Source organism: Typopeltis vanoorti, chromosome 16 (assembly GCF_054136105.1).
Source record: "Typopeltis vanoorti isolate ZY-2024b chromosome 16, IOZ_Tvanoo_1.0, whole genome shotgun sequence".
NCBI lineage: Eukaryota > Metazoa > Arthropoda > Arachnida > Uropygi > Thelyphonidae > Typopeltis > Typopeltis vanoorti.
Genome location: NC_143564.1, coordinates 37,039,901 through 37,064,954, shown reverse-complemented (window position 1 = coordinate 37,064,954; position 25,054 = coordinate 37,039,901). Strand labels below are relative to the sequence as shown.

Below are 25,054 nucleotides of genomic sequence, written 5' to 3'. Positions count from 1 at the left end.
GATTTGGGGAATTTTTTTTAGAGCTGAGGCTGATTCCATGAATAATCTCTCATATTTATACTTGCTGCAGTGTAGTAAAGTGGCTTTCTTCCAGCGTATTTTGTGATGGGTGTCCAAAGAATGGTCAGCAAGTCCTGAGTGGCTGTATTGGTGGAACCAAATATAGTCCTTATATTCAGATATCCTGATATTAGATATCCTACCTGTTTGGCCTTAGTAGGATAGGCAATTACAAGGGACCTGCTATACTCCAGGTAGGTCTAGGGTAGTGGTTTTTAATCTGGTGCCCCTGCTCAATTTTACACTGGGTTAATGACTCAATAAGATAATTATACTATATTATTAGGCAAACTTAAATTACTATCAACATATCTAAAAAAAAAAAAAAAAAAAAAAAAAATCAGCTAACGCCTTTTTATTCCTGTATATAGGGAGTAGGGGAGGCTGTTTAGCCCTATCTAACTTTTGGAGACTGAATGGGCAGTTCAATCTCCACTGGTACCCAATCAGAGATAGCTGGCCCAAGGCTATCACTAATTTACAGGCATGCAGTGAAGAGAGACGGCTCAACAACTGCCGCCATCTCGTGGTCCTTAACACTCGTATTTAATGTCTGAAATAATGTGGGTTCTATGGTCGATTTTCTTGAGCTTACGGGATGAAAAACCAGAGTTTCCCGGAGAAAAAACCCGCTTGCCAGTGCCAGAGATCGACTAACTTGGGAACCGGTCAAAAAAAGGCTTAGAAAAATTTCTTCTAGTCGCCGACTATATTCGAAACCAAGAAGTCTTCCTTCGTGCAGTTAAGCGCCATGGTGTGCAAACGCCACATCCACTGAGCTACACAGAACTGAGTTAATTTTTAATGACTTTGATATTTATATCAAAGTCATTAAAAATTAATTACTTTGATATAAATTAATTTCCACCACAACGCTGAATCCTTTCTTGACCAAGTATGAAGGGAAAAGCAATTTAATCGAGAATCAAAATCATTTTTAAGTCAATAAATTCTTCACACAAATTTGTATGAACAGAAGTGACATCAGAAAGAAATGGATTTATGAGCCAATCAGGTATTTTAAGCTCATCAAAATCTTTGAATCTGATTATCAAGTTTTCTTTCAGTGTCAGAAGATGGGAACAATAACAATCCAAATCTGTATCTAATATTAAATCATCTATTATTTGAAGACTTGAACTGCAGAAAATCTCATCTTGCAATACTCTGCTTGTAGAATGTTAATTTGCTAATAAAAGCATTTATAATCCCTTTGCTTTAATAAGATTCATGTTGCTTGCCTGCAGTTTGATGTTAATCTCATTTAATTTGGTGAAAATATCGGAAAGATATGCGATTTCAACCTTTTCCTTTTTTAGAACATTACACATGTTTTCATCACGTGAATTAAGAAATTCCAAAACAGTATCGTAGAAATCATTAAAGAGTCACAGACTGTTTCCATTCGAGAGCCATCTTACTTCAGTGTGAAGCAAAGGATGCTCAAATTCTGCATTTTCATGGCAAAGTATCCGAAAAAATTCGGGTATTCAATGATTGAGCTTTTATTTTATTCAACTGCTTTAATAACATCATCTAAAGTCTTATGTAGTCTCCTGCTAAGATGTTTTGCAACTAAGTGCTGTCTATGAAGAATGCAGTGAATTGTAAAGATATTTGGAACTATTTCTTTTTAATATACTATAAATCCATGTTGACAACCAATCATAGCTGGTGCTCCATCAATTGCACATGCAATAATATTTGTGAGAGGAATGTTTTTAGCATTAAAAAAGTCTTTAATAACCTTAAAATCTGCAGAACCTTTTGTGTCAATTTTCACAATCAATTTCTAGGCCATTAACAAAAGTTTCTTTGTCACATAAAGTTGTCTCATTAAGTTACAAAGAAAATTCTATGGTTTTTACAGGAACTGACAGCATCATATCACATTTACCTGGGCCAACCATCATATCTAAAACTTCATTTATAGCTGGTAAGATGAGTTTCGCCAATAAATTTTGAAAGCTTGTAAGGCCCAAGCCCCTTCTCTTGTTGATTACTTTATATTGTAACCAACCCTTTAAGTCCAGGGACGATTCTTAAAATTAGTCTTTAATTCGAGAATGTACTCCACATCCTTTTTTGCTTTATTTGGATGCTTTGTTCTTAAATGCTCAATCATTCTTGAAGCCTTTTCCTTCGTTTGAGAAAATTTTTTCACATATTAAACACATTGGTAACTGCTCATTATTTATAAAAATAACTCCATATTTTAAATATGCACTTGAATATTGATGACATTTTCTTTTTTCACTCATTTTAATGCACTACAGTGCTACACAATATCAACGAAGTGCACCACACGATACCACAAGCTATATGTAAACTATAAACCAGGGTTGTCAGATAGGAAAAGTAGCAGATGAAGCTTATAGAAGTAGTGGATTCTGCTAAAAATAGCCAAAATTAATTATTTTCAATATAGAAAATTCAGACCAAAAAGTAGCCCAATTACTGAACTTTTAATGTAAAAATTCCAAAAAGTAGCTACAAATTTGGATAGTATTGTCAGACATACAATATTCTGAACAGAATAGGAATGTTAGATTACACACGGAATTTTTTGCTTTTACTATATTAGTAGTATTATAACACTTACCGCCCAGGTTAAGAACCACTGGTCTAGGGAAAGTGGCTGATCTTTGGTGGAGCAGATAAGTGATGCTAATTTTTTATATGGTTTGTAACAAGTTGTCAAGTCATATTTTTTTAGGATTTTTGTTAGCTTTTCAGAAGTACCCCAAATATAAGGAATGACAATAGATTTAGAGTAATCACTGTTATAGGGGAGAGGGTTGTGGTTAATTGGTTTTAATATTTTTTGGATTTTTTTGGTGTTGTAGCCATTGGCTACGATGGTGTTAAGAATATGGTTAAGTTCAGTAGTTATGGCATTGTTATCTGAACTGATTAATTTTGCCCTGTTATATCGGGTTTTTATAATCCCATATTGTTAGGGGGGGGGGTGATTGCTGGTGAATGTATCTACCTGTATGTGTAGGTTTTCTGTAAACAGAGAAAGACAGGGATCCATCAGGCTGGCGTGTAATCAAAGTGTCTAAGAAAGTGAGATTGTTATTATTTTCCTTTTCCAAGGTAAACTGAATCCTGGGCTGTTCATTGTTTAAGTGTGTTAAGAAGTGGAGAGTATCCAAGTCATGCAGCCAAATAGCAAACACATTATCTATGTAGCATAGCCAAACAGTAGGTTTATATGGAGCCGAGTTTAAGGCTTTTTCTTCAAAGGTCTCCATAAAGAAGTTGGCCAGGGGTGGAGAATTCATGGTTGTCCCCTCTATCTAGAATTTAATAGAATAGTAAATTTTCCTTGCCAAATGAAATAGCCTGAGTTCATGGTGAACTGAAATAGGGCTCTGAGATATCAGGAGGAAATTTGGCTTGGATGAAGTCTAAGGTATCTTTGAGTGGGACATTGGTGAATAAGGAGGAGACATCAAAACTGACCATTATGTCAGTGTGTTGGAGTGAGAGGTTTTCTATACTGGCTTTAAAGTAGGCTGAATTTGTGTGTGAAGGTGTGCTGCTTGTATATTGTGTGAGCACTTTGGCTAAATGTTTGGCTAATTTGTATGTGGGAGAATCAATGCCATCTACAATGAGACTAATGGCCATTCTGCTAATGATTTTTGGTAGTCCATATATTAGTGGGGGGTCTAGAGTTGAAAGGTTTTAGTCTGTTAGCCACTTCCACAGGCCAAGAAGTAACCTTCTTAAGGAGACTATGGAGTGTTCTGATTTGGGAGCTGGCGGGATCATATTTTATAGGGAGGTACGTAGACCAATCTAACAGTAAAGAGGTAAGCTTACCTGTAGTCAGTTTTGTTTAGAACTACAGTGGCATTTCCCTTATCCGTTTTAGTAATTATTATTTTACTGTTGTTTTTTTATTTCCTGCAGAGCTTTGAATTCTTCTTTAGATAGGTTGCTTTTTAGTGGTTTAGCTTGGATAAGAACATCAGCTATATCCAGTCTGATATTGTTGGCAATACGATTTGGAAGGTTGCAGATACTGCATTCTACCTGTATCGTTATTTCTTCAGAAGAGATTTTTTTCAGTGCTACGGCAAAGTTGTGGCCTAGCACAAGTGCACTGATTGCTTCAGGATAAGGGATGACAGGTTTTTTATTGTGTTCAGCAGTAGTTGAGGTTTGCAAGCAGAGTTCTTTTTTTAAACTTTCGAATTTTTTGATATACCAACATCAAATTTTTTGGAATTCCTTTTCTGCTGAAGCAGTAGAGAAGTCGGAAAGGATCGTCCAAAGGTCGTCGTTCGTCGACAACTTGTTACAAACCATATAAAATATTGGCATCTCTTATCTGCTCCACCAAAGACCAAGCCACTTCCTCTACACCTACCTGGAGTATACCAGGTCCCTTGTAGTTGCAGGCTGTCCTACTATGGCCAAACAGGCAGGACAACTAATATCAGGATATCTGAACATAAGGACTATATTCGGTTCCACCAATACAGCCACTCAGGACTTGGTCAGCATGCTTTGGACACCCATCACAAAATATGCTGGAAGAAAGACACTTTACTACACCATAGTAAATATAAATATGAGAGATTATTCCTGGAATTAGTCTCAGCTCTAAAAAACTCCCCAAGCCTCAACAAATTTGGATGCAAGCTTCCGATATTTGGGGCAAAATATCGAAAGATTGCATTCTAAGAACATCAGCCCAACAGCCAAACCCAATTTAGCTCACTAAGGAGCCCCTTTAGGACTCTAGGACCAACTTCAGTTGTTTTCTTCAGCTATACAGGGTGTTCGGGATAAATTTGACATATTTATAATTAATTATATTTTTCCGTAAGTTACATGTATTAACACACACTTCTCTTCATTTAAAAGTTTGGACCCTTCTTCATTCAGAATTACAGCAGAATTCCTCGCAAATCTGCAGGAACAGGTGTTGAAGAACCCTGGCATTGGAATTCGGGCTTTGTTCGTGGAGTTGCTAACTGTAGTCAAGCCCTGGATAACAAGGGTAGCCAATGGTAGGCCGTATGTATGGCAGCAGGATTCGGCCCCTTGCCACACCTCTGGGAAAAGTCAAAAATGGTTGTCTGAAAATTTCTACGACTTCACCAGTCCAAATGTTTGGCCTCCAAACTCCCCAGACCTTAACCCCATGGATTATTTTGTATGGGGCGCAGTTGAAAAAGACACCAATCGCACTTCCAGTAATACAAAAGCCCAGTTAATGGATAAAATTAAAACAGTTTTTGCGGCCCTTCCCAGGGAGACTGTAGCATCAGCTTGTTCGAGGTTCCGAAGCAGAATTGAAGCTGTGATCGATGCTAATGGTGGTTATTTTGAGTAAATCTTGTTGATAGTATTGTAATTAACTCTGCCTGTAATGTTTTTTTGTCAATTCATTAAATTTAATAGATACAAAGAAGATTTTCTTTTTCCTTACGAAACTGTCAAATTTATCCCGAACACCCTGTATTTGCTTAGTACTAGTGCCTGCATACACATCTTTTTTTGTGATCCCTGAAGATGTTAATGTAACATTACTGAAATATAGAAAGTATTAATTAAACATTTCAATTAAGATTCTAGTATACATTGTCTTACCCTAAAATCTGACAGTTATTAATTACAGATAATATTCATAACTACTGTTAATTAAAGCATTCATATGCTTAAGAATATGTTAATTGCATGGAGCCTCCACAATGCAGCTGGAAGAAGAGAGGGATACCTACCTTTCGAATGGAAAAGACCAAAGTTTGATTCTCATCATAATGAGAAGTTTTATATAGGCCTTAACTGAATGTGAGTTAACCAACCTCATATGGAGATAGGATTTTTTTTCTACAAAGTCAGGTTTTTTTTCATCCTCCAAAACATACAAACCAGCCAGAGAATACACAATCAAGAGACAAAAATATTGTGTGGCATATAGAAGATGAGAGCTTCCATAGCTCAGTTGTTATAGAAGAAGCCCTTTGGTTGGAAAGACCTGGATTTGATTCCTGGCAGCGGTGTGAGGAACGCCTATCTGATCTCTTTCGACGAAAGTCGAGTTAGCTGGTCTCATATGGAGGTAGGGTTTTTTTTCCTACTCGGAAACTCAGGTTTTATATCCCCCAGAACAGGTAAACCGGCACCGTGAACACACACATCTACAGACATAGAAACACACTGGGAGGCATAGGGCCAACCACATTATTCTCGAGACAGTTGAGGTTGCAAGAATAAAAAAACACCTTGCCCCATAAAACGTAGAAAAGGAGGATTAAGTAAGAAAGAACATAGAAGATGATGAATCATGTTGTATTGCATAATGTAGGGCAGCCTCAGACAATGAGTTCCTTGTACTACATGGAGATGTATTTTAATAATTTCCTAATTTCATAATTAATGCACAAATAAGTGAGAGTGCAATCACTTTAATGTCATGTATCAAGACATACGAAATTGCAAACTTTAATTTATTTTCAAATTATTAAGTTAGGTTAAATCAATCAGCGAACAATCCACTAGCAGTCCAGATATAAGCTACATTACTCTACCATTTAAGGGCTTCTGTCAAAGAATTATTATTATGCGACACCTCCAGGGAGTCCAAAGACTCATCGAAGGAGGGTACCTACTCTACATTTCTTCATCTCTGTCATCATCATCTACACCAGCGCCATCTACTGCCTACCACCACCACTAGTATTTTCACAGACAATCATCCAAGCCCATGGTGGGATTCGAACCCGCAGCCTTTTGGCTGGAAAGCAGATATGCTAACATTCAGCCAACCATGCCGGCAGCAATCTTCCTTATCATTTGAGATAAGTGGTCACTCTCAGATTATACTCATTATATACATTCTTTTCTCTATAATAATAGAAAATATGTCACACTTTTGCCTTTCCAACACCCCTATTACAGCTGTGAGAAGTCCTATATAGCCACTTAGATTGCCAGATCCTGCTCCATAATGTCAATAATAATCATGACCAAGAATAAGCCCATTACACAACAAAAGGAATAAGGGAAAAAAAAAAGATAACTTTGCAAACATGGTTCTGGCAACTTCAATAATAAAATATATAATAGATATTTCATGATTATATTTTGCTAGACTCCATTTAAACCATTATAAATAACAAACTAGAGTTACATACCTCATCTTCTGATATGTCTCCTGTCTTTTCTCTAATCTTCTGAGACACATTTTTTGCTAACGAAACCATTTCCTTTGCCTGAACAAAAGATAATTACTAATATTTCATATTTGCAATTTGAAATAAAATAAAATTGAAATAAAACTTGAGTTATAAAAGTAAACTAGTTGATTTCTAGAAATGAAGCCACTGACATGTGGACTGCTATATTCCTCTATATAAAAAACTACAGCATGATGAAGTAAAAAATAGTAAGGGACAAGCATAAAAATTTTTTTTAAAAATCAAAATACATGATGCAAAATGACTGATAAAATAATGAATACTATTTCAGTTAAATAGTATTTAACTGAAATACTATTTAACCAAATGATACTATTTCAGTTAAATTTACAGTTGATTTTTACTTCAGCAATCTTGTACAGACTGCACAAATAGTACTATTTATAGTTTGCCCCTGTGGATCTTCAACTAACACTTTTTTTTGGCAGTTTGTTATAGTGAGTGAGTTTGTTATAATGGTATGATTATATACTGATATATATACATATATATATATATGAATATACACACACACACACACATACCTCAATGCAATTTTCTTCCATATTAACCTTTTATTTGTCAGATTGGTCTATAAAGGCACTAACAGGCTGAGCTAATTCACTAACATCTGAATTTTACTCTAGCATCTTTTTTTCCTACCATCATGGCATCAAACACCCATTTTACTAACCTTCCTTTCTGGTTTTGTTTAAAATTACTGGGCCACCTCAGATTAGCTCTGCTCACACATTCACCAATGTTAATGTCATGTTCCTTTCTAATATTTTCATTTTTAATTCTGTCACTGAATCTGTTTAATGCTTTCATTTTGCTAAGAACTCCCTTATTTGTGGTCTCTGGTCTTCAATAAACAATATTACTGATAACCCAACTTTCAATATAACCATAACAGCTTATTTAATGTTTTAACCAATTTTTCTCTTATTCCATATAAATTTAATTCAACTGGTTCTCCACCACACTACCTTTGCATATTCTATTTATTTCCAAATTTAACTTTTTCAATAAAAAAAAAAAAAAAGTGTCCAAAAAGGGAATTATTTACTTGTTTTGTAGGTTTTCTATTGAGAATGTGAGTAACATTTTCCATGTTTTCCAATTATAATTAAGTTTTTTTATTGCTGATAATAATAGCAAATTTATTATAATACTTATTCAGTTTAGTTTTTAGAGACCTAAGGATTTGTAGTGGATTTATTTAGGAGAATAACGGCAAAGACAGCATGCCCTTGTATACATCAAACCATCTTACCGTTTAAGTACAGGTAAAGGCTAATGTTCTGCATAATGTCCCACTAACCATATTACTATAGCATCCCAACTAACTTTTCTATTAACACTTTGTCATATGCCTTTTACAGATCTACAGAACTTAAATACAGATCCTTGTAATATTGCTATGATTTCTTAAATATTTATCATTAATCAGAGATTTCCAAAGTACAAGGTGGGAGAGAGTTTCCTGAAGACACTAGTGGCTTTACAGGAGAGAGAGTAAGCCATTGATATAAAACACTTTTGTTAATAACATTGTTAATAACATACAGAGAAACATTTTTTAAATTCTTTGCTTAGTTCATTTAGTTGTTACACAGCATTATAAAATTAAAATCCTACAGCCTCAGAAGCTTTATAATGACAATTTTATATGGCTAGTTTCCAAAAATGAGACTATGGTGAGATGAATATCACTGCCTTAAAAGTGTACCTTCCCTACCTGGAGAAAATGCCTAACTAGACTTCTAGGTTGTAGATAATTTTCATTGCCCAACAACAACACACTGCCACCCTGCTTGAGGCCAGCAATGACTACTGACAGGATTTGTCTCTAGAGTAGGATCATCATTTCAGTTCAGTTGTCTCTAGAGTAGGATCATCATCATTCCTTCCCTTTCCTCTTACATGCAGTGTGTGTGTGTGGTGCTGGTGTCTTCTCCATTTAAAGGTATACCAATAACGTGGTTTATGCAGCCTAGCCAGATAATACGTAGGACCAAACCTGTTGGTTACATGTCAGGACTTTCTAATCAACTAGTGAATTATCTTGCTGCTGCTGCTGCTTAAATTGCCAAGTTGTGTCTGGAGGAGTCTGAGTGTAGCACAGCTTACACAGGAGGAGGAGGAGGGAAGGGGAAACATGTCAAAGCCATACTTAGAGACTTGGATATCTCCTGTGTGGAAATTAAGCCTGCAAGCCCTTTATCCCAAATGCATACTACTCTATAATTCTTTTTAAATATTCTACTAGCATAAAAGACAATAGAAAAAATTATGTCACTGAAGTTTTAAAAAATAATAATAAAAATCATGCACAAAAACACACAATTTTTTTTTAAAAATATCAAAACAAAAACTTTCAAAACAAAAATAAAAATACATTAACAAATCCAATTAAAAAATGATGCTTCCAAATAAATTTCACTATCTAGGTTCATTTTAGAAATTATAGACGTTACAACCCTGTTATAAATAACTATTTTAAATAAAATAGTTATTTAAATTTAAATTAAAATAGTTATTTATAACACGGTTATAAAGTCCATTATTTCTAATCCTTTCTTTTAGTGTTACATGGTGATCAGCATTCATTTTTGAAATTATGGATTCTACAACTGTGTTAAAATAACTCTTTTTATTATCCCAGCGTTTCGATCTTCATATCAAGATCATCATATGGAGCATACATAAATATACAGGACAAGCTACGTTACATTTCAAACCGTAAGCTAGAGGAACAATGATCTGATCACATGCTACTCACTGCGAACCACATCCTCCAAACAAAGAAAGAAAATCTAATTTCCAAATTCCAAAAACTATAAGAACGACAAAACCATCTGCCATATTCAAAGTTCGCCACAGTGAACAACAACAACAACCAACCAGAAGCAAGAAACAACAGGAGCCACCAATCACCCACAGGTAACAATAATATAGTGAACTTATCCAACCACGCTTTAAACAAAGACGAAATCTCGATACTTAAAGGTTTAAATTATGCCATAGCACTCAAATCAATAAACAAACTTAATTTATTTGTAATATTGAAAGAGGCCTAAGATTCATCCCAAATAACATAGCAGAAAAAATATGTTTAGAAACCGCCAACATTTTAAATCATAATAAAACAATGACAAACAACCTAACTCAACACGAATTAACAATGATAAAATCACTAAAGTCAAATCCAAACATCTTAATAACCAGAGCAGATAAAGGAAGTGCCACTTTATCTTAAACCGAACCACATATGTGGAAAAAATGAATCTGCTGGTCTTGGACAATAACATATCAATTAGTTAACTATAACCCAACTAATAGAATAAAAAAGAAAACAGAGAATCTAAAGTATACATTTTTGGTCGTTTTTATAATAGAAATACAATTTTATTAATACAGACCAGTATTTTACAATAAACGTTTATTAAAACCTACCAGTTTCGCCAGCAAACTGTCTGGCTTTTTCAAGGCATTACGGAGATATGAAAGCTAGTAAATGCAAATTAAAAGCAACATAAAAAACGTTGTAAACCAAACTAGTATCTATGGTTACACGTTTCATATTACTAACTTTCATATCTCCGTAATGCCTTGAAAAAGCCAGACAGTTTTGCTGGCGAAACTGGTAGGTTTTAATAAATATTTATTGTAAAATACTGGTCTGTATTAATAAAATTGTATTTCTATTATAAAAAGAAACGTGTAACCATAGATACTAGTTTGGTTTACAACGTTTTTTATGTTCCTTTTAATTTGCATTTACTAACTTTCATATCTCCATAATGCCTTGAAAAAGCCAGACAGTTTGCTGGCGAAACTTTTAGGTTTTAATAAATGTTTATTGTAAAATACTGGTCTGTATTAATAAAATTGTATTTCTATTCAACAGAGAATCTACTTAAGTCATTACCACATGGCCCAAAGATACGGTCAAAAAACTATTTCCACACTACGCTCGTTCCCCGAGAATTTACGGGCTACTGAAAAATCACAAAGAAAACACACCAATAATGCTTATAGCAAAGGGATTGATAGCCTGACTTATTACTTAGCCAAAAAATTAGCAGCAACAAGAATGACCTACTAACTCAAGGAGTTGGTAGGTCATTCCCCCTCTTATATCAAAAACACACAACACTTCATAAACATCATCAAAGACATTATATTAAAAAAAGGTGATCTATTAGTCAGTTTTGATGTCTCTGCCCTCTTTACAAATGCCCCAATTAATGACACAATTCTTCTTTTACAGAACAAATTTCCTCCAGATATCGTGGCGCTCTTTGCGCACGTATCACGTTCTGGTTATTTTGTATGGCAAAACACTTTCTACCTACAAAAAGAAGGCACAGCCATGGGCTCACCATTATTCCCCCCCCCCCCCGATTGCTAACTTTTATATGGAACATTTTAAACAACTTGCTTTAGGTTCCTCTCCTTTAAAACCCAAAGTCTGGTTTAGATACGTTGACGATGTTTTCACGATCCAGTCTCATAGCTGCCAGACACTAGATACATTCCTTAGCCACCTAAACAAGCAACACAAACGCATACAGTCACAATTGAGATTGAAAAACATAACACACTGCCGTTTCTAGATACACTTGTCACACGTCTTTCCTCGGGCAATCTTTCCTTCACTGTTTACCGGAAACCGACACATACTGGCCAATATATACACATAAACTCCTACCACCACCCAACACAAAAACTAGGTGTCATCAATACCCTAAAAAACAGGGCTCTGAAGATCAGCTCCAATGAACAGGCACTAAAAAACGAATTTAAAGTGATCAGCAACACTTTTCAAAAAAAAATGGATACAGCCAAAATACTATTAACAAAATTCTCTACAAGACCTCAATAAAAAAACAAAGACAAACCAGACTACAGTAAAACTATAACCATTCCCTACATTAAAGGGACATCAGACAAAATAAACAGAATACTACAAAAATACAACCTCAAAGCTACCTTTAAACCTCCTGCAAAATTAAAAAGCTTACTCAACTCATCCAAAGACCCACTCCCTCCACTAGCCCACCCTGGAGCATACCGTATTTACTGCACCTGCAACATACCATACATAGGAGAAACAGGATGCACAATTCCGATCAGACAAAAAGAACATAAACGACACATCAAATACAATAATTATGGTGAAGCTGGTCTTTCTTATCATGCCCTGAACACCTTATATAGAACTGACTGGAAAAGCACTAGTTGTCTACATCACACCAAAACATGGTATGAACGCAAATTTAAGGAAGCTTGTGAGATCGTTATCAACTACCCCAATCTAAAAATCCCACACATATGGAAGGCGTATATTCATCCCACGAATCCCTCCTCTCTAAGAACAACTATAAACATGACTGTAGAAAATTCAGGATCCTAAATCTAAAATTACTTTAATAATAAAAAATAGGACATCACTGTTAAAGGGAAAAATCAATAAGAAAGAAAGTTGATTCATGTTGTAATTTATAATTTTTTTTTTTAAAATCAAAAATAACAATTGTAATAATAGAAATAGGACATCACTGTTACTGGAAGGAAAACCATCTGTAAGCAAGAATGTTTATTCATGTAATCATAAATTAAATCTAACTTGATGTAAATTTTTTTTTTTTTTTTTTCACTAGAAGTCATGCCAGTGAGTAGCATGCGATCAAATCATTGTTTCTCTAGCTTATAGTTTGAAATGTAACGCAGCTTGTCTTGTATATTTATGTATGCTCCAGATGATGATCTTGATATGAAGATCGAAATGCCGGGATAATAAAAAGAGTTATTTTCACACAGTTGTAGAATCCATAATTCCAAAAATGAATCCACTATTTCTAAAATGAATGCTGATCACCGTGCAATACTAAAAGAAAGGATTCACTATCTAGGGCTTAAGCGACGATGTGTACATCACTTACAGAAATCTAAACTGATCTGTTATTCATCAACATTACAATTAATATAATTCACTACAACAACCCACCACTACTCATCTATATTTTCAACAATTACATCATGCCTGTTGCCTTCTGTTAGAAGAGTGGAACATGCACTTTTGTCAGGTGTGATATTCCATGTCAAAAGTTATAAAGACCTGGAATCTTTTATATGATCTGCTTCAAGATATCTTCACCTAATTTTGCTGCCTTTCATTTGAAAGCATTTACTGTTCTAATTCTGATAACTACAGGGATGTCTTGATTTCTATCTGAAAATTGATCACATACAGTCTAATTATCCAAAGAGTGAGTTAGCTTTTTCCTATGCTTATATTTTTATACTGTAAAGTTTTGAGGGAGATAAGAATGCTAACTCAGAAGGCATTTAAAAAATGGTACTCTTTATTGCTAAAACTGTAAGATCGAGATTATCATTCATCAGGGACCTTTACTTTCACCAAATATGTAATACCAATCTTATAGACCTTTTTTGTAATTGGCTCACAATAGCACAACTGACCATGCCTACAGCTGGAGATATAATGACCTACTAAAATAGCAGAAGACATCAAGTGATGATTCGGACAACTAAAAATAAACTATTGGAACTAAATGACAGCATCAGCACTGAATCTGTTGTGTTTTCTACTTTTCACATTAGATTGCCAGTTTCACTCTTGCCTGTTGGAGATAGTGGACGAATCTGCATCCTAAAAATTCCAATCAGCTAATGATGGGATACCTCGAGGCTCTCTCCCCCATCTACCCTGCACCACTGACTTTCTCTAGTTACATGCAAGTACAATCCACTTTGATGCCAAAACACATTTGAAAAACTGTTTTTCATAAACCAAGAAAACTTCAGGAATATATACACACTTTTTTTTAAACAAAATTGGCCTGTACTATTTTTTAGTGAGGCTTATAAACATCCTTCTACATCTATAAAGAGATTATTATTAATTAATAATTTTGTTATAGACTATACAAAGAATTATGACTACTATACCTCATAAATTTCCTCATTCTTTTTAAATTAACTTGTACTTAGCTGAATAATATGTGAGAAAACAGCATCATTGCCCAAATGAACTATCGTTAAATTAATATTGAATTATTAATTTAGTTGTGAACATATTTTCAATCTAAATGAAGATGGATTGCTACATAAGCTTACTACATTGTCTTCTTGGAATCTGAATTTTGTTAAAAAAATCCACATGGAGTATTCAATGCGAGATAAGTACTTTAAAAAAACATTCAGATGAAATTATTAGAATTTTCTAGATCTAATGTATTTGGTGTCTGCTGCGAGGGACGTCCAGAGGTAAGTTCCGATGGTCTGTCAGAGAAACAAAAATATACTTATAAAAAAAAAACGCTATTGGAAATTAAAGTAGACATCTTTCATTACTTTTCTACATAATTTCTGCCATTGTTCAGGCACTTATCATAACGGGGCAACAAGAGTTGCATACCTTCGTCGTAGAAGGTCGCCTATGCTGCCACGTATCGACTGCTTCTTTGACCTCATCGTCGTTTTGAAACTGCTGGCCACCAAAGAAAGAGTTCAGATGTTTGAACAGGTGAAAGTCACTTAGCCCAAGGTCAGGACTACATGGGGGATGATGGAATTGTTCCCAGCTGAAGATGGTGAGAAGTTGTTTTGTTATGCCGGCTGTATGTGGGCGGGCATTATCATGAATCAAAACAATGCCCCCTCTGGTAAGCATGCCACATCGTTTACTCTGGATTCCATGATGTAGCTTCTTAAGGGTTTGGCAGTACATACACATTGATTATGAAGCCTTGACCCAAGAAGTCTACCAGCAAGTCAGTTCCAAAACACAATGCACATGATTTTCCTAGTGGAAACCCGTTGTCTTCAATTCCGTCTTGAGTGGTGATGAGATGTACCTCCACTCCATGGACTGTTGTTTGGATTCAGGGTTTGCATGCACATCCAAGTCTCGTCCCCAGTGAAAGCCTGCTCAGGAAAGCATCGCCATCCTCATGGTAGCATGTCAAGAATTCCAACGCACTACCAAGACGATTCACTTTGTATTGTTCTGTAAGCAACTTCGGCACCCAGCATGCACAGAATTTCGGATAATTCAGTTTCTCCGACACAATTTCACGAAGACATGAACGTGAAACTTCTGGAAATTGCAGCAAGAGTGACATCATAATGAATCCTCTATTTTGTCGAATATTCTCTTCAACCGAATGCACCAAATCGTCAGTCACTAAAGATGGTCACCCGCTCTGTTCATCATCGTGCACACCTGTCCTTCATTAAAGAGTTTTACTCATCTTCATACCACTGAATCACTCATTGCGTGTTCTCCGTAAACCTCAATAATTTGCCGATGAATTTCAGCTGCTTTAATGTTCCTCGCATTTAAGAAACAGGTAACTGACCTAATTTCACACGCAGCAGGTGATTTGATTTTCTTAGACATTATAAACACACACCAAGAAGCGTACACTCTGCAAGAATATCTGAAAATGGCACCAATGCCTTGCTAAGGAATCAACAACCTCAGCACACATACGAACCACTGAGATCGCAGCACTGCTGCTAAAATATTTAAAAACGGAACTTATTTTCTGGACGTCCCTCATATTTCCATGACCACAAATCCAAGAAAGCATGCTCTTTATTACTGTTATAATAAGGAATGCAAACCCCAACTATTTACTGAGATATGCATTGGCCTCATTGTTTGATGAACACACCATTCTATTTCATCACGCACCATTCACTGCACGAAAATTTTCGATATTTACGCTTCTTCACACTCTTGCCACTATTTGAAGGTGTGCCATCTTTATTTTCTCTCTCACAACACTTATTACTATTTAGTAAAAACCGATCCATTTTTAAAAATACATATGAGAAGAAATACTTCAAAAACTTCACTTGACTAAATCACAACAATATTCAGTTGATACAATCTCCAAAAACTAATTCAACACTAAGACCGCGCAAAACCGACAGCTATTTATATACGAACACAAAGTACCGAGAAACTACTAAAACAATCGAGAAACTTGATTATTGTAGCACGCCATCTAGTAACCATTTGTTGATGCTTCTGCAAACCAGTAACTCACTTAGTGATTACTAAGTCAGTTACTGGTTTGCACCAGGTCTGCTAGATGTTGCGTCCTATCACATTGAATTGAAAATGGAAATAAAATTATGAAAATTTTGTAGTTGCGGCGCCCCTGTGAGGAAGCCACGGCTTCCCAGGGTGCCGTGCCACACACTTTGGGAACCACTGGTGTAGCTTAAAATCTCCCAGAGTAGAAGAATCCAAAGCAAAATGTCAATGCAACTCCACAGAAGTTTTTATTATGAGCATACGCACACACATCACAAAAATACATTGGAAAGACGAACGCAGCATTTTATTATCATCACTGTATTAATGCGTATCTCTTACATTTTTTTTTCAAGCATTTGTGTTTTTTTTTTTTTTTTTTTTTTTTTAAATCGAGCAGCTGTATGTACAACCAACTCTTCAACCCTGTCACCAGCTTCAAATGTAACATTTTACTCTTGCATTCTTCTTCTTCTTTTTCATCAACTGATGATAGCACTGCACAGTCTTGCATTCACATTGTTGTGCTAGCAACCAGGGTATTGAAAAATAAAAATCATGATTGTCAGGGCCAATTGTTTACACTCTAAGATCTAAGACAAATCCTTATTGTTTCAATGTCAAAAAAAATGTCATGAATACTTCACTGAATATGCAATTTTTTTTTTTTTTTTTTGAAGTCTTAGGAGATGTGTAATATAATTTATGCAGCATCATCAATTTTGCTAAGGACTATTTTAAAAATACTTCATCTGTAATGGGGCATTTTTTTTCTTTTCTTATGGGAGGTTTTTTTTTTTTTGCTGCTTCCTCAAAATATTGTATGCAAAAACTCTATCAACTGTGTATAGAATAGGGTTATAAATTGATACAATAACAGCACCCTGCATAATTTGTTAAGCAAGGAGCTACTGTTTAATCATTATTCTCTCTCTCTCCCTTCAAACCTTTCGCCTGTTGAAGGAGAATTTCATCCACAACTGACTATTCAATTTTCATTTCCTGAAGGGTTGTCAAAATAAGTATAAAAAATTAAGCACAGTTAGTAAATAATTTTTTTTTCTCTTACCAACTAGCAATAAATGAATATGCTATTTATGGTTAAGTTACTGAAGAAATTTTTTATTTAGTGAGTAGTTATTGGAAAATGAAAAGGAAGAAAAAGAATCAAAATGTCAGACTTCCCAACATGGGATAACTGTCCAGATAAATATTGATTGTTGAAGTGAAGCGAGTTTTATTGGCAAAGCAATAAAAGTGGTTTAAACATCGGATAAATCATTACAGATTGATATATTACATTATACTAAGCAACAATTTTAAAAGGATACAAGAACTGCACAATACATTGTAATGAAATTTAAATAAACAGTTTTCAAATAATAAAAAAAAAAGTCTAAAGAGTTAAAAATAAATAAATAACACTCCAGCATGTCCACACTCAAGTTAAACACTATAGTAATCAAATTTGTTATGCTGTCGTGAGTAGAATGAAATTTTGTTTGGGGCGAGGTGGATATCCAGAAATAGTTCACAGTAAAATTGCACATTTCTATTGTTCAGCTGAATTGAAAGTTGTTTCCATTACATGACTCCAAACTTCGTTTTTCTATACCAAAGACACACTGACTGTCAAAGAGCACTAGCACTCTGACGAATAAGAGGAAAGGATTTACTCTGAGTTTATAGCTGTCTTTTTATGTGTTGCTTCTCTATGAACAGAAAAGTATACCATTTGAACATTCGAGGATATTCTTGGAATATCCCTAAATGTTTCAAAACCAAGAGGATTCCTTGGATTGAGTTTGATTTCTTAATATGAAATGTAACTAGGAAATATGGCATTTCTTAAATTTATTCATACACCTCTGAAACAAAAAAAAATTATAATAATCAAAGAAAATGTGTTGAATGATTTGCAATTCTGTTTATTGCATAGAAAATAATTATTACCAAATATGAATTAGCATCATCTAAATCTATATTTTGTAGATTACATAATCATGTAAACACATAAAAATGTAATATAAATTATAAGAATACTGTTATTTGAAAACATTCACAAAATTAGAATAATTTTTAATATGGTTTTCAAAATATCAGAATAATGCGAAAATAAATGCCCAATAATTACATTCAAATAGAAACAACATGATAATAACTACTTTGTTGCATCCACCTTAGCTTTTTTGACCGTTCACAAACGGTTGCACATATTATTTACTAGTGGTTCAAATAACAGTTTTCTTATAATTCATATTATTTTTATGTGTTTACATGGTTATATAATCTACAAAGTACATAGATTTAGGTTATGCTAATTCATATTTCTAATAATTATTTTCTATGCAATAAATTAGTACCGCAAATCATTCAACACATTTTCTCTGATTATTCTAATTTTTTGATTTGAAGATTTACTATCCCCTTTGTCATTTACAAAACCTTGTAGTGCTTAAATAATGCAAGCTTCAAGATCTACAACCAATGCCTTAAACACTGACCTTCTAGCTATTTTCAGGTAGGTTGGGTGAAGACAATTTAGTAAATTTCAATGCTACTAAAATATAATTCTGTTTTATTTCCAGAAGAAAGACATGCCTCACTCTCCCTTATTTTCAATAATATTCTACTCAACAACAGTTCAGATTCTCTTTTCCTAGGTTGAGTTTTGCATCCAGCTTACCTTGTCATAAACAAATCAATGTCCGGCCTCTTCAGCTTCTAAAATTGTTTTTCATTCTAAAAATCTTCTCTTCTGCTCATACTCCTAACACTTTATAAATCCCAAATCTATCCAGCCTCTCAAAATGCATCACTGTATCCACAATGAGAGCATTTCACTTAATAGATGATCTCTCTTTCTCTCACCGACTCCCTCCAATTACTTCCCCATAGATACTCTGTTTCTGCATTATATCTTTTTTATAGGTATTTCTGTGGATGCTGCTCCCTGAACTGGCCCCCCCTCACATACAAATATGAGCAGCTGCTGGTCAATATCCATATGCATATCAACTCCAAACTCACCAACACAACTTCTCATCCTCTTCCTTCCCATATACCCCTATCTTTTGGGAAAGTGTTCTCCACACTGTTTCTCAATGAGCACAATTCTCAACTCCAAGAAATACATTAACAAATTCCATCACTTTCCCACACATGGCAATGTCATATGTGGGAAAGTGATCAACTCCATACAGATGATTGAGACCAATCATCTGTGTGGAGTTGATAATAATATACATGTTCTAATAAATGCTTCAAATTTATTTTTAAAATTTAAATTTGCAATAATATAATATACAAGAACCCAATGCTTTGCAGCAATGTTGCAGATTTCAAACGTTCCAGTGGACATGGATATATGATTGTCTTCAGGTGATAGATGAATTTCAAAGCCAGTGAAAGACCACCATCCCACTTACTAGAGGCCTGGAGTTGCTTGAACAAGGTCCATGTTTGGTCTCTAGAGTAAGATTTCTGGCCCAAGTAAAAAAAAAAAAAAAATTTTTTTTAAATGCAAAAAAGTTTCTAAAAATATAAAAAAAAAAAAAGCTTGTTCCCATTCAGCTTTCAATCCATTAAGTCTGTTCTCTGGAAACACTCCCACCCCATACAGCCTCCAATTTTTCAAAAAGAACACCAGATTCCTTCTCTCTTAACTTGCCTACATACAGCATCGATCTGCTATAGTACTGCAACCAGTCATATGTGGGATTTAAAAAAAAATTACTCAAGACATCCAGAATATCCTTATATCCTTGTATTCAGTTTTTATATCATCTTTATCATCTCTGATCTCTTTTATAACACTCAATCTTCTATTTCTAAACATTTTGCAACAGCTTCCATCCGGCACATTTTTGATATTTATCTTCCATTTCATCTTAAGTTTTCCAATAACTTCTGCTTACAAGTCATAACTTAGAGACTATATCCTAGATAACATGACTTAAGAATCATAACCTTAGAGCATATATTCCTTAAGGGTGCATAAAGACTTACTCACAAGGAACTTTCAATATGATTTTTTTCTTTTCCAGTACAACATCTAACTGTTGAATCCATCATACAATTCTGATTTTTCTATCTTTATATGCAACTACAACAAGCATATGCTTCTCTGACTGAATGAATCAGTCAGAGAAGCATATGAAGAGAAGTCAGATTTCTCTAATATGTTTGGTTCTTGTTTTTAATCTCTACAGTCTAGAGCTTACCTCTGAAATCGGTTTAAGTTTCCATTTTTCATTTCAATCTGATACCTCATATCCTCCTCAAAATTAAATGATAATCACTTCCAATTTTAAATTCCCTGTATACTTTGTATCCTGACCTAGTTGGAAGATATCACTATCAAAAATAATATAATAAATAAGACTTATTTCTTAGGGGTGCTTAAGGGTCAAAGCTGTATAGCTGAGAGGAAATCTCCACATAGCCTTTAAAGGAATATGGAGAACCGACCAGGGCTTCTGACCTAATGTCCAATCCTCACCTTCTCGTGATGCACCCTGTTGGGTATCTACCTAGATACTGAATGGACGAGGATGGGCTGGCAATTTGTTATTTAGCCGACCAAATTGTATTCTTATTAGCTTAAACCAAAAAATCAAACTACAAAACGATGGTACAACATGACAACATTTCATGCCAGAAGGGGAGTTGCCCGGTTAAACAAGGGCCCCGGTGTTTTTGCCAGGGAACCAGGGCAAACAGCAAAAAGTCAGCTACTGAAACAAATCTGAAAACACACCCCAACTCAACATCACCAGAGTTAAAGATCAGTATGATCAACATAAGAAGCCTTTATAACAGTTTTAAACTAAGTTTTAATTACTTTTCACGTAATAACACTAATATCCTATTTTATGTTACCTACCATATTCATTAAATGACTTAGATCTTCAAAAGCAGCAGATATGTTTCTTCCTGCTTCTTCATGCCGGGCTTGTATCTGTCTTTCAATTCCTACAATTCCTGACCTGAACTTTCTATTCTATAATAACAAAATTTAAACAGGAATGAAAAACATTAATTTTAATGAAAAATGCTCAAACAGAAACTGAAATTAATGCATTTGTGGTATCATGATACCACAATTTTCTTTTCAGGTGTTATATGTAGGATTTAACTACATGATAAACTTATGATATATAAGTTTATCATGTAGTATCTTCTGAACTTACATGATATGTGCTACCATGGTAACATCCTTTGTGTTTAACTTAATACTAACTGTTGCCCTATTGACACAAGGAAATAAGTATTACTTTTAGCCTCAAAGAAATCTATACCAAACAAAAAACGCTGTAAAAGATTACAAATTAGAAAAGTTTAAGAAACTTGGAAAAAAGAAAAATGCAGCCTCACACCACCATCCTTCACAAAAAATAAGCTTAATTAAAACTCTTCAAGACAGAGAATGCAATATCTCCAGCACACAAGAAAGATGTAATGAAGAACTAAAATACTTAACGCAAATCCTTCAACAGAATGGGTATGAAACAAACACCATCAAGAGAATCCTTAAAATGTCTCTAACTAACAAGAAAAATGTTGTTAAATATGCCACATGAAACATCAGAAGCATAGTACATATGGAAGAAGAACTACATGAAATTTTAAATGAAGAATTGCTAGCTTGATTGGCCAAGTGGACAGCAATACTCACTCTCCAACTAAATGAAAAAATGACTCATTGATTATATAACAAAAATAATAAATGCATTATATAAACATAAAGATATACATAATTATATATGGTGTGCAAGATGACAAAATCAATAATAGATTACTTTATAGCAAATGAAAAAGCAGCAAGCCTCTTCTTAGATGTTAAAGTTAGGAGAGAATAGAAATAGATACAGATCATTATTTAGTGCAGGATTAAGTTTCCACCAAACTGGTTACAAAAATTACAAAAAATAAATGAACTAGAGAAACAAAATGTAACTACGAAGTACGACTATGAAATGATTTAAGTACGAGGGCTGTTCAATAAGTAATAAGACTAATTTTACTGTCGCGAACCACTCATCACAATATTAATTTTTCTGTGGAATAATGAAATGTTGCTGTCTGTATTAACAAAAGAGGTTGATAGATGGCGTATACGAGCTGATGTGCCAGAGTGTCACATGACTAAATGCAAGCTTGTTTCGGCACGCCTACGAGCCGCGACCAGTCCTTGGAACAGCGTTATGCGATTAAATTTTGTGTGCGTTTGCAAAAATCAGCATCGGACACTTTTAACATGATACGCGAAGCTTTCCACGATGAAGCAATGTCGAGGGCAAGCGTTTTTCACTGGCATAAAACTTTTAAGGAAGGAAGGCAAAATGTGGAAGATCTTGAATGTGAGGGAAGACCTTCAACGTCCATCACAGAGACAATGATCAACACAGCAGCGATTATCATCAAGGAGGATCGCAGAATTACAGTATGCCAGCTGCATGTTGTCCTGAATATTTCTGTGGGAAGTGTTCACGCAATCATGGCTGAACATTTGGGACTGAAACGTGTTTGTGCCTGATGGATTCCCAAACTCTTGACACCGGAGCAAATGCAGCATCGAGTGGATGTGTGCACAGAATGGAAAGAAAGACTGGAACAAGAAGGCGACAACTTCTTAAAACGCATCATTACAGCAGATGAAGCTTGGTTGTATCACTACCCTACAATGAAACAACAAAGCAGTGAATGGAAGCATCCGTCTTTGCCTACCCTCAAGAAAGCAAAAACTGTAAAATCGGCTGGTAAAGTTATGACCATAATGTTTTTTTTGACTACGAAGGCATTATTTACCAACATGATGTAGAACCCGGGAATACTGTAAACGGCTCATACTATGTGGATGTTTTACGGACAATGGTACAGCACATCAAAAGGAAGCATCCATTGCTGAAGAATGGCTTCTTATTGCACCACGATAATGCAAGGCCACATATTGCTGGTTGTGTAGTAGACGTTTTGCAGAAGAACAACATAGATATCATATCACACCCTCCATACAGTCCTGATCTCACACTGTGCAATTTCTGGCTGTTTCTTCAGCTCAAGAAACCACTAAGAGGCTGCCATTTCGAAAGCAGCAAAGCATGTGTAAAAGCTGCGGAGGAGGTTTTGAAAGAACTCTCAAAAAACAGACTTTCACATGTGTTTAAGAAGTGGACGCAACGTTGGGACAAATGCATCGCGTCTTACGGTAGTTACTTCAAAAAAGACCATGTAAATGATGACAATTAAAGGTAATCTGTTTTCTGTATAAATATAGTCTTATAACTTATTGAACAGCCTCCGTATAAGAAATTTATACCAACAGATCATTAATAACTATTTAGAAAAAAATAAAAGAAATGAAGATGTCAAGAAAGAATGGAATAATATGAAAGAAATTATTACATTGGCAGCATGTGAAAGTATAGTGACACATAAAAAATATCATAAAAATACATAAATGGGACAATGAAATAAAAAGTAATTGAAACTAAAAAACTAGCCTTTAAAAGATGGTTAAGTAACAAAAAACAAGAAGATGAGCAAAAGCCCCACAAAATAAGATGCAATGCCTATAAAATAATAAAGCACATGAATGACTGCATATATAAAAGAAACCGCAAATATAAATTGCAAAGTAAATTTAAAAGAATTCTTAGAGATTAGTTTACAGGTCTCTGGACATAATACTAACTTGAAAAAAAAAAAATTCCACTGAAACCATTCAAAATTATTTAGAGGATATAATACAATGAAAGAATTTATTATTATTTTAAGGCATCTACATGGTGCCCCAAATTAACTATTATATACACATAAATCCTATCATACCTCTTCTTGAATTCATTCACCACCAGTAAACTCACAACCAATTCTGGCAATCCATTCCACTCACTCACCCCTCTCCACACCAAAAATCTGGTCCACACACCCCTTTTTGCTACTCTTCCACACAACTTCCACGGATGACCCCTAGTTAGGAAGTTAGTAATGATGTAAATTTTTCATGTAGTACTATCATATCCTGTATGATGGTACTACATGAAAGTTACACTGAAAATTACATGAAAATTACATTGAAAACATTTAAAATTATTTAGAGGATATAATAACAATGAAAGAATTTCTTATTATTTTTATTATTATTTTACGGCATCTGCATGGCGCCCCAAATGAACTATTATATACACATAAATCCTGTCATACCTCTTCTTGAATTCATTCACCACCAGTAAACTCGCAACCAATTCTGGCAATCCATTCCACTCACTCACCCCTCTCCACACAAAAAATCTGGTCCACAAACTCCTTTTTGCTACTCTTCCACACAACTTCCACGGATGGTCCCTAGTTAGGAAGTTAGTAATGATGTAAATTTTTCATGTAGTACTATCATATCCTGTATGATGGTACTACATGAAAGTTACACTGAAAATTACATGAAAATTACATTGAAAACATTTAAAATTATTTAGAGGATATAATAACAATGAAAAAATTTATTATTATTTTACGGCATCTGCATGGCGCTCCAAATTAACTATTATATACACATAAATCCTATCATACCTCTTCTTGAATTCATTCACCATCAGGGAACTCACAACCAATTCTGGCAATTCATTCCACTCACTCACCCCTCTCCACACAAAAAATCTGGTCCGCACACCCCTATTTACCACTCTTCCACACAACTTCCACGAATGGCCCTAGT

The 25,054-nt window shown here is 34.7% G+C and overlaps 1 protein-coding gene across 1 annotated transcript in view; it reads right to left on the bottom strand.

Annotated features, from left to right (window-relative positions):
* The window catches only part of Vps36 (vacuolar protein sorting 36), a 211,821-nt gene that overhangs the window by 102,681 nt on the left and 84,086 nt on the right, over window positions 1–25,054 (bottom strand). The window contains exons 6-7 of the mRNA XM_090406161.1: window positions 21,224–21,340; window positions 7,218–7,295 (exon numbers count right to left, since the gene is read on the bottom strand). Of these exons, the coding sequence (XP_090262287.1) occupies window positions 7,218–7,295; window positions 21,224–21,340 (195 nt within the window). The remainder of the gene's footprint in view (window positions 1–7,217; window positions 7,296–21,223; window positions 21,341–25,054) is intronic.